The 13,253-nt window shown below is 35.5% G+C and overlaps 1 protein-coding gene across 2 annotated transcripts in view; it reads right to left on the reverse strand.

The window, feature by feature from the left end:
• Window positions 1-205: 205 nt before the first annotated feature.
• The window catches only part of pot1 (protection of telomeres 1 homolog), a 130,503-nt gene continuing 117,455 nt past the window's right edge, over window positions 206-13,253 (reverse strand). The window contains exons 12-20 of one of the 2 annotated variants that reach the window (XM_015352473.2): window positions 12,381-12,451; window positions 11,458-11,514; window positions 10,913-11,069; window positions 9,855-10,042; window positions 8,980-9,115; window positions 7,817-7,899; window positions 3,952-4,046; window positions 2,729-2,834; window positions 206-1,640 (exon numbers count right to left, since the gene is read on the reverse strand). In XM_015352473.2, the coding sequence (XP_015207959.2) occupies window positions 1,531-1,640; window positions 2,729-2,834; window positions 3,952-4,046; window positions 7,817-7,899; window positions 8,980-9,115; window positions 9,855-10,042; window positions 10,913-11,069; window positions 11,458-11,514; window positions 12,381-12,451 (1,003 nt within the window). In that variant the 3' untranslated portion in view covers window positions 206-1,530. The remainder of the gene's footprint in view (window positions 1,641-2,728; window positions 2,835-3,951; window positions 4,047-7,816; window positions 7,900-8,979; window positions 9,116-9,854; window positions 10,043-10,912; window positions 11,070-11,457; window positions 11,515-12,380; window positions 12,452-13,253) is intronic. The other variant, XM_015352476.2, reaches the window with a different exon arrangement.

The raw sequence follows: 13,253 nt of genomic DNA on the forward strand, positions 1-13,253 counted from the left end.
ACATTACAGAACATTATTCTTTTAACGTGGAATATCAATTTGCATTCCTCAGGAAATTAACTACAACCATAATAATAAACTGCACCATTAGACTTTCAAGTGATGAAATAACAGTTGTTGCAATGATATGTTAGCAACCAAGAGTAAATTGTTGTTTTAAATAAGTACAGCATGATAAAATCCAATGTGAACAAGAAAAAATGAAACACCTTAACTTGCTTTAACCTCTCTCAAGTTCTTTAATTTAATTTAAAAAAACAACAAGGCAATCGAACTACCTGCACAGGAAAATGTGATGAAAACAAAATGAACAAGCAGGTTCATGCTTTCAGATGAATACATTCAGATTTCTAATATGAAAAACCACCTGTTAGAGCTTTCTTTTTTGCAAGGTACCTTTACATGAATCATAATGTGTCAAAAATTGCCTATGATACATTGGTGTAAAAACAGTGTTTGGTGAATTCAGTTTTGAACTTATTGAAGGAAAATGCAAAAACTGAAAACATGTGACGGAACAAAAGAGACTTTGGAAGTTGTACAAATCTATCCAATAAGATTAATGTAATGCCTACTCTGCAGTCTGTATAATCTAGCCTGTAGGTAGTTTGTGAAACTGAATTTGATCTACCTTGGCAGTTTGCCAGTAAATATTGAATCTCCTGTTGAAAAAGATAAGATAACTCATGTCAATGGAATCAGGAATGGGAAAAAATAAATGTATAATTGAAACCTCTATTCAGATGGAAGGCCATAATAATAATTTTAAAACAGTATAATATTATGTATAGTATTTGCTGTCTTTGTAGGATATGCAGCATGTCTTTTTTTTACTATTTTTTGCATTATTGGGTGATTTGTACAGAGCAAACCACTAGGTGGCAAAATAGGTCTAAATTCAGATTACAGCTGTGGTTAATGATCCCTTGCTCAAATGCACACTCATTGTACAATGCCTATAATCCCATTATAAAAATCAATCATTTCTAAATGACTTCCATTACCAAGGTACAACCCAGCTGCTCTTAAAATCTTCAGCTGGAGATACCAGCGGCAGAAAATGACAGGCATGGCAACAGGATAGAACTGCCTTTGACCTGTGTAGGAACAGATTTAGTAAATTTTGTGCTTATGCCAAATAAAGTACTTAAGACATCATTAGCTACTTGACTAATGGGAAGGAACTGAGATTCTTTCTTGGTTACTAATAATGGGTCAGAGTGATGAAGGGTTAAAATAGCCATAGTTTACTGTTTAAGTTTGTATTACACTGTGCACGTAACTTAGAAATAACAAACATTGTACATATCCATGCCTTTTTACATTAAAAAAGTGCTTCACATTTATTTTGCATTTTATTCCGGGAAGATAAATACAGAATTTCAAAGTATCACAATATATATAAAAAAACATTCTTGTAAAATATGGCATTTCTTGCAAAACACTGATTCCATATAAAATCTCATTGAAAATAGTATTAAAATGGCCAACAGTCCGGTATATCATCTCTAGCAATATGCTACGAGAGTCCTACAGCTTCTCTGCAACCATAGTGTCAAATATCTGATAATACACACTGCGGTCTTCGTTTTCATCAGTGGTGTATGTACCGATACAAAACTCCAACCAAGGGAGTTCATCTACAAGAAAAAAGGAAGCATATACTGTTATAATACATTTACTTCATTATCTTTATTTTCCTGAAACATTTATCAGTGCAGTTTCATTCCTCAAGTTCAAGTCTCAAATCTTGCTTGTACAGCCTTTAGTATAATTTATTCACTGGAAACGCACTGTAAAAATGGACACAATAGGTCAGAAGAGCACTTTCTGAATGGTTTTGTAGATTAAATAAGTGATGAAACTAATCTTTTCTAACAGGTCTACAGTGCATGTTTTTTTTTCTGGGAGTGTATTAAGAAATGTATTAAAACTTATAAAAGCAACAAGATAAATTATAGATAAATTAAGTCTGATGACCTTACTCAGTAAAATGAAAAGGAAAGTGTGTTATGAATGTATTATTGGATTAACAGGAAATGACAGAAACAAAAAATAGCTACACTTAGTGACAAAAATCCATGTAAATCTGCTACAGGGAAAACAAGATCTGACCAATATTACTAAGGAACTATCAAGAAAAATCACGTGTTGGTTTTAGTCATAAAGGACAAGTTTCAAGACATCTCATTTTAGTGAAAAAAAATCTGCTTACTGATGTCTTTTAAGAAACTGTGACATTTGGAGTCCTTCTCTAACTATAAAAGCTTGAGGTCTTTGCTTAGAAAACAAATATAAACTGTTGAAATTCCAGATCATTGAGAATATACTTATTAAGAATTAGATCATTCTGAAGGGTCTCCCATTCATTAATTTTTATATATACATCCTAATACAATACATATATACTATATAGTTATTTATTCTGATCACCTGATTTCATACAGAAATATGCTCGGCACACTTCATTTGACAAATCTTCTTTATTTGACATCATCTGTATGTGGCTTAAGAATTTCATAACCCTCACTGCAGCCTCAAATATAAAGATGGTACCTCTGCCCTTTTGTAATTGAATGATGGATATCCAGAAAGGAAAAGTGCATCCACTGAAATTTAATTCATTTCATTAGTTAATTTCATTTTAATTGCTTTTAAACAGAAAACACTACCTATACATTTTAAAGCTGTTAATCATATAAGTCCACAAATAGGAAAGACTACTTACCAAAATGTTTTCCTGGTGGGCAAAGTGTAGCCATTGTCATCTGCATTTTCTCTTGCATAGCTCTGTTTACCATTACTTCAACTGGAAGCATCTGAAAAAACTTTTCCTTTAAAAATAAGAAACCAGTCATAAATAGTACGTAACAGAATTCATGATTGGATAAACCACTTATCTTATATTTAATAAAACCATATTTTGTATAAAAAGCAAATTTTCACCTTTTATGCAAAACATTTGGAATACCAACTGTTATGGAATCCAGATCATCAATGTCTTACTGGACAGTCTTGTGTAGTTGCCTACTTGGTGACAGTGAGTCTACCCAAAACGGCACAACATCAATGCCAAACAGTTTACATATTTCACCCACAGCCATTTGTTTTTTGGTATATCTAAAAATCCTAGTTTTTTATAAGTATTTTATTCAAAGTAATTAAACCTACCATGCACATGCTCTGAAAATTCTAATCCTACAAGCCAGTAGGTCTATAAAAGGTCTATAAACCAGGTCTATAAAAGATGAATGTACATGAATGGTATCCCACCCAGGCTCTGGCTAGCCGCAAGCCTCTAGAGGATGAAGAGGCTATGGACAAACAGATCAATTTGCATCACCTGAATTTAGTTAAATTGTAAACACTTTAATAAACTGACTTTTGAAGCCCCTTGGGTCACCGACAGTCATGAAAAGTTTTTCACAACTTTTCCTATGACCTATAAAATCACAAAGAAAATATTGTGTTTCCTACATGACTGTGACTTTTTTTTTACTTTACAAACACTCTCTCTTTGTGGATTATGTAGTTTAAGAGGTGGTGCTAGAGCACTCTCTTAAATGTCACACATCTTTGGTGTAAGATTAACAAGAATAATTTTAAGGCTGAATGTTTTTGACCATTACAGGTTAACTGTCTGAGATAAGGCGGTTATAGAACTGTGAGGGTGAAGGATTTTGAGAAGAACATTGATTTCACAGAATCCAACACTTGCCCTGGGTAAACAAAAAGTTTAAATTTGCATATATAATTTATTATTTCTATTTCTAATTCAGTGTGTGAATTTTTACAAACTGACTGAGATCATTAGAGTAAATCTGAAATTAAAAAGAATGTTTTTTCGTTTGCCACTTCCAGTCAATATGATTAATTATTTTGCTCTGTCTGTGAAAGTCGATTCAGTTTCTACAGTCCCCTATAAAAATGCCTAAAAAATGTTTTACTCACAGCATCTTCCCAAAGAATTGCATCCAATGAAGCAGTTCCATCATCCAACTCAAACTTCATTAGAAAAACATACTGCAACAGCTCGACTCCTAAAACTGTTTTTAAAAAAGAAATATCAATTTAATAATAGCACCATTTTCTACATTTTCAAAGCCATGAACTTTATATTTAGAACTCCTAACATGTATACTGTATTTCTCAAACTGAAAGGTGCAGTTTAAAACAATTAATTTAATAACTGTTAACAACAGGCAACACCATCTGTTCATCTTGCCTTGGGAAAAATGTCAAAGTCCTTAAATAGCACCCACTTCATGGAAAAGAGAAAAGTATAGGGAAAATGCAGATGATTATATTTTAGAAATAGTTAAGAGTTCTGAAAACATTCCTCTATTTCATCTTGGTCAGTGTTATATTAATATTAACAACAGTTAATTTAGTTTTGGTTGGCCTTCTGTTTAAAGATTGAATTATAGTTACTAATCTGGTTAGTCAAACAAAACATCAGTGTTGGGTAAAGTTTTCATTATGGTGCAAGATTAGGTGAGTTTAGGGTTACAAAACTTTTAGCTAAAGGCAGGCTTTAATTAAGGCAATCTCATCCCTTTTATTCCCAAAATATATACTATTCAGGGCTAATCCCAAACCTTAGCCATTGCCCAAATGTACCTGAGCAATATCCCTTACATATAATTTAAGCACTTTGTATTACACTTTTATTATTGTCCATCTTACTCCCACCTTAAAATGGAAACTACTTTGTATGCAACGTGGAGTGGTTTAAAATTAGGCTGAATACTTCCTGAAGGGAAAAAGAGGCAGTTGCGAGAGGACGAATGCGGAGGCTCCGCTGTGAGAGAGCGGGGCCGAAGCATGACAGTAGCGGATGTGAGATGCTAATAGACAGGGCGATGTTAGAAGAGTGTGCCGCCGCAGTGTATGAGTGAACAAAGGCTGACTAGCTGCTGTAGTAACCCCGTGAGGGGGTGAAAAAGAACGACACTCCCAGAGGAGATTGTGGAGAGGAATAGCCTGCGAGGAAAAGAGTGAGAATGTCAGTCTGGGAGGAGACAGATAGAAGAAACGGAGCTTTGAGATCACCGAAAGATTTAAAGGGGCAGCATCCTACTAGGGTGTGAGAGCTGGGCTGTCGGTGTCCACTGTATGAGTGAGTTGTGAGTTAGTTTGTGTGGACCAGAGTGGGCTATGTGGTAGAGGGACCCTCATTCTGGCAATACATTGGCATTGGGGAAGCAAGCACGGTTTATCTAGCTACACCATCTGGGAGATAGTGCAGTGGTGGCTGGGCACGATGTGAGGTGCGCTGGGAGCTGTAAGTTCACAACCTAGGGGCGTGAGAGTGAGGCGCCAGAGAGGTTGTGAGTGTGTGTTAGAGAGGGATAGTGCGTTGGGTCTCGGCATGGTGTGTAGTGCAGAAGAGACTCGGGGATGTCGGTAGTGTGTGACTGTGTAATGCAACCTGGTGATGTCAAGAGAGGACGTCAGGGCTGGAGGCGGACCTGGGAGTCCGAGGCACTGGTTGTGTATGAGACAGTGGCCTAATGGAGTAGGAGCAGGAGGCTCCAAGCAGTAAGGACAACAGGATGAACTTGGTGAACCTGAGACTCTGAAGGCAAAGGGCCCAGAAATAACGGAATGTGGAGTCATGTATCCTGTTACCCCGATGAGGGGGCCAGTGTGATCACCACTCCCGGAGGAGAGTGCATGTAAAGATGAAGAAAAGGAACCCAAAACAGCTTAAAAAGGGGAGTGAAAGGTAAGAATGGGAGCCTGACCATGCCCAAGATGGTGTCCATCTCCCGTGACCCCACAATACATATCAGGATTTATTTAATTTCATGTAATACATCAGCATGAGTGTTTTTAGTATGTTTAGGAGCACTTTATCGTCCACATACAGTAAAAAGGAAATATGTGGTCAATAAAGTACTCCTAAACATACTCTAAGCCTAATCATGCCCCTATATCCCAATAGTGTGCTTTAATCAACAATAAGACTGATCAGCTCAAATGCCACATGCCTGACTCTAAACTAGTTCTATTTCTAAAGTGCATCCTATTCCATCGCCTTTTGCCCAGTAAAAGGAGCTTCCCAACGTCAAGTTTATAGAATGAACACCAGCAATACTGTATATAACCAAACAACAAATTCATATGTACATATGTGCAACAGATGATAATATTTAATGGTTAAAAATTTCATTCCATTATTTTGCCATCACACAATGTATTAAATTTGATTCTCGCACTGTGCACTGATAGCAGATGAAATGATAATCCAGACCATATCTTTTTTGTCAAGGACTGCTAGAGTCATAGAGATCTTAGTACTTCTTGACCTCAACAGAAAATTCAGTGTAATCCATCTTTGAAATGAGTTTTGAAAGTTTTCTCAGAAAGTAAACATAAGCAAAACATGGTTTGACACCTTAGCCTATGACCTCATCTACCTGTCCATCCAATTAAGCCACAGGAATGAACCTAGTGGCATAAAAGGATAAAGGCAACCATTGACATTTTGGGAGGAGCGGGCCATGGGGGAATGATAGTGGGATGGTATGAAAGTGTAATATCGACATTGCATTAAGGAATTAATTTTTGTATTTTTACACTCCACTTATCCTGCATATACTGTATAGGACATTTGAAAATAGACACCCGCAAGTGTAAAAAAAAGGCAGAAGAGGACAGAAAAGTTCTTTTGCAGCCAGAGTAGACTGCAGTACTGACTATAATGGGCATGTGACAGGAGTTATGCAAAAATAATGTCTTTATGTAAATTTGCCTAAACGCAATCTGAAACGTTTATAAAACATATGCATTCCCTGACTCCCCTAACTCTTAATTCTCCAAATTACATCTTTAACTGTAATTCTGTTGCCTGATAATTAAGTATTACATTAAGTTCAGCAGTAACCCCAATGAACATAAGAAACTAGAGGAGGCATGTAGCTCATCTGGCATTTCCTATTTATTGCCATTAGCTACTGCAGGACCATATGAGCCACTGACTTTAAAATTACTGCAACCACTGGAATTTACAGTGAAGTTGCAAGAAGTCTTGAGAAGATTTGCATAGCTCCTCTTCCCCCACATTTCAAATGAACAATTTCAAAGTAAGCTATACAGAGAAAATGCTCTAACTCGAACTATGCACAACTCCAGAAACCTCTTATCAATATAAGTGCAAGCCAAAGAATAACTGTTAAAGAATAAAGGCTATGGCTATGATTAGAATTAAGCGTTTGTAAATATTATAATAATTTTTCTCTTGCCTTGGACTGAAAATGAAATTGTAGAACTCATTTTGAATTAGATTCTTAGAAATGTTGCAAAGATGTGACTCTGCTAAGCAGGATATCCTGGCTGTTCAACACACAAACTAGACAACAACAAATTGGGCCTATCCTGACACCACCATTAATGAAGTCGCTAAATCGATACCACTAAGTCTGCGGGGAGTATTCAAGGGAGAGGCATGTCTGGACTCAAACCCCCTCACCTGCCATAAATCAACTGACGGGACCAGAGTGATCAACCATTGAGGGACATGCCACATGAGGACTCGCACTACACCTGCTCATGACAATACAACCCAATCGCCATGATGATGCAACTTAAACGTTATGTTCTCCAAAATCCTGGCAATTTGACAATGAACTAGTCACATGGTTGCAACCATCACAGTTCAAACTGTTCCAGCTTGTTAGAAAAGTGTAAAGATGAAGATTAGGGAATTGTTTTGATGTTGTTTTACTGTATATTATTAAGTTAGAAAATGTAGGTACCGGTACAGTAAATAGCAGGTTTATAGCTATCATTTTAATTTGAAATTGTACTGTACCTTCTGCAGTATTCTCAGGCTCCCATACCATCTCCTGCTCTAAATACAAGCCTATATTCTTGACACAGGAACAGTGTTTGCACCTAAAATACATTAAGATAAAGCACATTTTAAAAGTGCCTTTTTTTATTTTATTTAGTGTCGCATACAATATACAGTACATGTATTCAGTCGAAAAGGTTCCAAATTTACTTTATATCTCAGCAAACAATGGACTAGGCTTTCATAAAACAACAGGAATCACGTGCATATCACTACATTAATTAATTTAAGCCATTTTCATTTAAAAGTTTTGATTCTGGAAATTTTGAAACTCCTCACTGGAAAAAGCAGCTCAATTTATTTATAGTAGTTCAGGTGGGTAGCTGTGTCAGCATCCGTAGTCTGCAAAGGAACAAGTAATAGGTTTATTCCATGCTGAAAAGAGAAGAGAGAAAACACAAAGTTTTGGCTGTGAAGCCTTCTTCAGGTGTGGTCTTCACACCCGAAGAAGGCTTCACAGCCGAAATGTTGTATTTTTTCTCTTCTCTTTTCAGCATGGAATAAACCCATTACTTGTTCAATTGATTAATGCCTTTTGTTATTATAATGCCATAGAGCTCCATATTTCTGCAATCCCATATCAGTGCTAATGCATTATTTCACTTGTATTGCATTCCATTTATTGTATTGTATTGTCTACATTGATACTTACATTATAGAAATTGCTTAACTTTATAACTCTGTAAAACTCTGTAGTCTTAAATTATTTTTCTGATATGTTTTAAATGTACTTTAAGAAAATAACTACAAATAATAACAAAAATTACTTTCTACAAACATGTTATAGATCAGACACCTGTTACATGCATAATACGTGAATAAAACTGATAGGATTCCAAATTACTTTTAATTACAGATACCTATAAAACCATAAATTACTTGTTTAACTTATTTTTAACACACAAATAATGTAAAAACAATCTACAAAATAATTCTCTAGATAAGGAAGCATTAATGAAGCTTCATTAATCATTCTATAAAGCATATAGTTACACTACACAATGGATTACGTTTTAATGAAGCTGCAAAGATGATTTATAAATAATATTAAACCTACATTTATGATAAGACAATTGGCTTCCATTATATTCCTGAGAGGATTATCAAAATTAATTACATACCCATAGGACCACTTTTTTCCTTGGATGAGAAATGGAGCAGAAAGATCCAGCAAAGTCATTTGATCTTCAGAGAATTTTATCGGAATGATGCTTTCAAATTTTGTTGAAAGTCTACAGACTTCTTCTAGAGTTGCTCCTAACAATATAATAAGTAATCAATACATCAGTAAGTAATCAATAAGGGTGTCTTCACCATTAATCACTGTGCATTCATGGATTTGAGTATTCGCTGCTTCAGTGCAAAGAGCACTAACTACTGCATGTAGATGATTGGGTCTTACAATGCCCAAATGTTCCCTTTGGATATCTTCTTGTAATAAAGCTGTGATTTGTAAAACCATTGTGTCTCTTTGTTAAATGATTTGTTGTTGTAGACAAAATTGCTTTTGAAAGGTCTATTTAATTTACATGCCTACAATTAGTTACTGAAAACATACATTCAAGATGTATACATTCAAGGCTTTCTTCTTTGAAGGTTTAGGCTCTAATTTATTTGCAGTGAATGATATTTAACTAATCTCACCACTTAATTATTGACAAATAAATAACTGTCAGGGTTATAATAATGAAACTGTCCAACTTGGTATTACAACATACCAACAGAGACTTAGGATTATAGGGATGTGTTTCAGACAACAGTCAAATATTCTCCCTTGCAAGACATGTTTACACAAACTGTGAGTTTTAATGTGAAAATGGATATGGATTTTCTGTGTTTTTCATCATTATTAATGAAATGAGACTTGTCTGTATTTTTCTGAAGCATGCTTTTTCTCCCGCAATACACAGAAATCATGTTTGTGAAAAAATAACCACCATGGGATAAAAACATATGGAAGCTTCCCCATTGTTATCTGAAACCTTGTTTTCCTCACCTTGTACCAAGGTTAATAAATGTTCTTCACTCCCAAGTACATTAACAAAGTGAACTGCCACTTTTCTTCCCACATCGGTGCTGGATTCCCACAGAAATGTCTCATACCATGAATCACTGGAGAGGACTGGTAGATTTAAAGCCTCTTGAAACAGACTCCCAATAGTTTCATCATCTGGAATCTCCTGTCTGAAACAGTCATGAAACACCAATGCAGTCTCAATCAAAACTGGCTAGCCAACATTACTTACAGAGGAGGTTTAAATCCCATTTTAAAATAAAACATACATCAAAAACCCCATAGCACATCTGTTTCAGTGAATAGTAAGGTAATACTGTTTGCAGGTAAAATGTTTTAAATGTTTGAAAATTATGAGTTTCCTGAAATAAAAGGTATGATACATGGACTAAAAAACAACTCACCCCTCAATTAAAATTAATGAATAAAATGGTTTAAATATCTTGCTAAGTTCTTTTAAAAAAATAAATAAAAGATCTCCTTATCCATCCTGACTTGATGAGTTCCAGATGCATGACTTAAAGGCTTTGCACCTCAGGGACAAAATTAAAGGTTGACCCTTTGCTCAGTCTTCTCAAGAAAACTGGGCAATGACTACTGGATGTATCAAAGATTAAATGACATCATTCTAAATCCCTACTAAGAAAGTTAGTTCATTAATATGATAATAAACACAGGATAACTGTCTCATAATTGATCAAAAAAGAAGTGAAACACCTATATATAATGTCATTTCTGTTAAGTCTTATCAGAAATTTTGCCTCTGCAGCTGTCTTGATTCAAGCCATGCCCATGTTGATTTAATTGATCACAATTTGTTTTACTTTGATTTTTGAGCAGATTGAGTTTTGGGAGGTTAATGTTAACCATGTACTTATACATGGTCTCAATTAGTGTGGTATCTGGAGTTCCATTGGACATGTCATGTGGACATAACTGTAAACAAATCAATATTACGCAATTACTGTTTTATATCCCCATCTAAGTAAAATAAAAAGTTTTCCAGACTGTTAAAATATTTAGAACACATTTGAACTTACACTCTTTTGCATTTGGGACAGTAAAGTTTTACAGACTGATAGAGCTTGTCTGGTTGATAGGATTTAAGCTTGGCCTTGATATGGAACTTCTGTGGAGGCGTGGAATTCTTTACATTGCTGAGCAGGTCCGACTTCACTGTGTGATGACAGGTGAGTACTGCAAACCCACATATAAAGATAAAAAATAAACTAATCAATGTAAACAATGTATAAAGAAAATTATTCACTTTTGCATTCTGGAAGACAAGAATGCCAACATGTAAGTTTTTACTATTTAACTAATTCTAGAAGTGTCAATGGTTTTGTTAGCTGTCTGAACAGGAAGGTTTTACTATACAACACAGAATATGAGGGACTTATAAATTATCTTCAATAATGTTTGTTTTCTTTATCAAATCATCATGAATTTAATTAAATCCAAATGGCAAAGGCTTCCCATTTTTTGGGAAATGTTCTTATATCTCTTCTGCTTCTCTCAACTGTATTTCAGTTGTGTTGTATTACATATATTTATTATGCTATGAACGTTTTGTAGTATTCCATACCTGTTAAAGGGTCTTCCTGATAAGGTGATAACTCAGCATTTAATGAGTTCTCAATGGCTTAAACAACAAAAAAAAGAAATTACATAAAAATAGAAGTTTCTCTCCACTTCTACTTGTACATACATCTTTTATCCATCCTTTTTTTAACTGTAATATTCCAAGTGAGAGTCACAGGGGAGCCAGAGCCTATACAGAAAGCAACGGACACAAGGCAGGGTACACCCTGGATGAGACGTCAGTCCATCACAAGGCAGACAGACACAAAACCAGACGGCCACACCCACACACTATGGAGCCAATTTTCCCTAAAGCCAATTAACCTACCAGTAAGTTTTTACACTGTGGAAGGAAGAAGAAGATCACTTTATTAGCCATATACAATTTCTTGCTTTAGGAATTTGTCTTCTTGCATACCCCAGCTTGCTCTCCATGAGACACACAGACAGGGAGAGAGAAGCTTGGGGTCAGAGCGCAGGGTCAGCCATTTATACGGTGCCCCTGGAGTAGTTGGGGTTAAGGGCCTTGCTCAGGGGCCCAATGGAGTTGGATAACTGGAGTACTCAGAGAAAATCCACAAGAACACAGGGAGAACATACAAACTTTACGCCGGTAGCACTTTGTCCAAAATTGAACCCAAGACCTCAGCACTGCCAGGCAGCAATGTTAACTACTGCACCACTGTGTGGCCCCATCCAGTCATTCTCCTCTTCATTCAAGACTACTTAGACCTCCTGTGATTTCTACCAGTTATTTAAAACAACATATCTTAAACCTGTTATTTAATTTCACACTATGGTCCACTAAATTGGGACCTATAAAACATTAGCACCTTGGATACTGGAAAGGAATTTCAAAAGATATGTCCAGCACTGCCATCACTGTCATCAGAACAGCAACATAGAGAATCACATTTGAAAGCTCACCTGAAGTACAACACGCATTTAATAATGTTAAATCATCCATGGTGTCCTCAGGATTAGCAGATTCTAGTGCCCTGAGAGGAGCAACAAAGAAGATGCAGCTATTTTTTTCAAAAAAGAAATTAATACATCACAAAGGTAAAAAAATCTACTTTTGTTGAAGCACATAATTAACAGATCTCTCTCCCATACTGTGTAATATGTTCCCACCAAAACATGTACTTACTTTTTAATCAAATGTTTTCTAAAGAATGAAAGCACATGAACTAGAAAGACAAGAGCAAGAGGTGGTAGCTATGAACAGAAGAATTTACGATCTAATATTATGCATCCTGAAGATAGGAGACAAAACAAAACTGACCAAAGAAATTATATATAAAAAAGTCTTACTTCTATTACATGCAAGGTTGTGGAAGCAATTATTAGAATGGAATAAGAAGATAACTTGGAATGGAAAGAACCTATGGAATGGTCATCTTGCATTTATAAAAGGTCTCGCCTTATGAACTTGTTAGAATTCTTTAAATAAGTAACCACAGTAATGGATACATGCAGAGCATATAAACATGGTAAATTTAGATTTTCAGCTGGCTTTTAATAAAGTTCCTCATATCAGATAGAATTGCAAGAAAAAGTTTGTGAACCCGTTGGAATGACCTGGATTTTTGCATTAATTACTCATATAAATATGGTCCTGATCTTCAACTAAGTCACAATAATAGAGAAACACAATCTCCTTAAACTAATAACACACAAACAATTGTACTTCTTCTTGTACAGTAGGTAGTGAACACATCATTTAAACATTCACAGTCTAGGTTAGAAAAAGTATGTGAAGCTCTAGGCTAATGACTTCTGTCAAAAGCTAATTGGAGT

Source organism: Lepisosteus oculatus, chromosome 7, assembly GCF_040954835.1.
Source record: "Lepisosteus oculatus isolate fLepOcu1 chromosome 7, fLepOcu1.hap2, whole genome shotgun sequence".
Classification (NCBI taxonomy): Eukaryota; Metazoa; Chordata; class Actinopteri; order Semionotiformes; family Lepisosteidae; genus Lepisosteus; species Lepisosteus oculatus.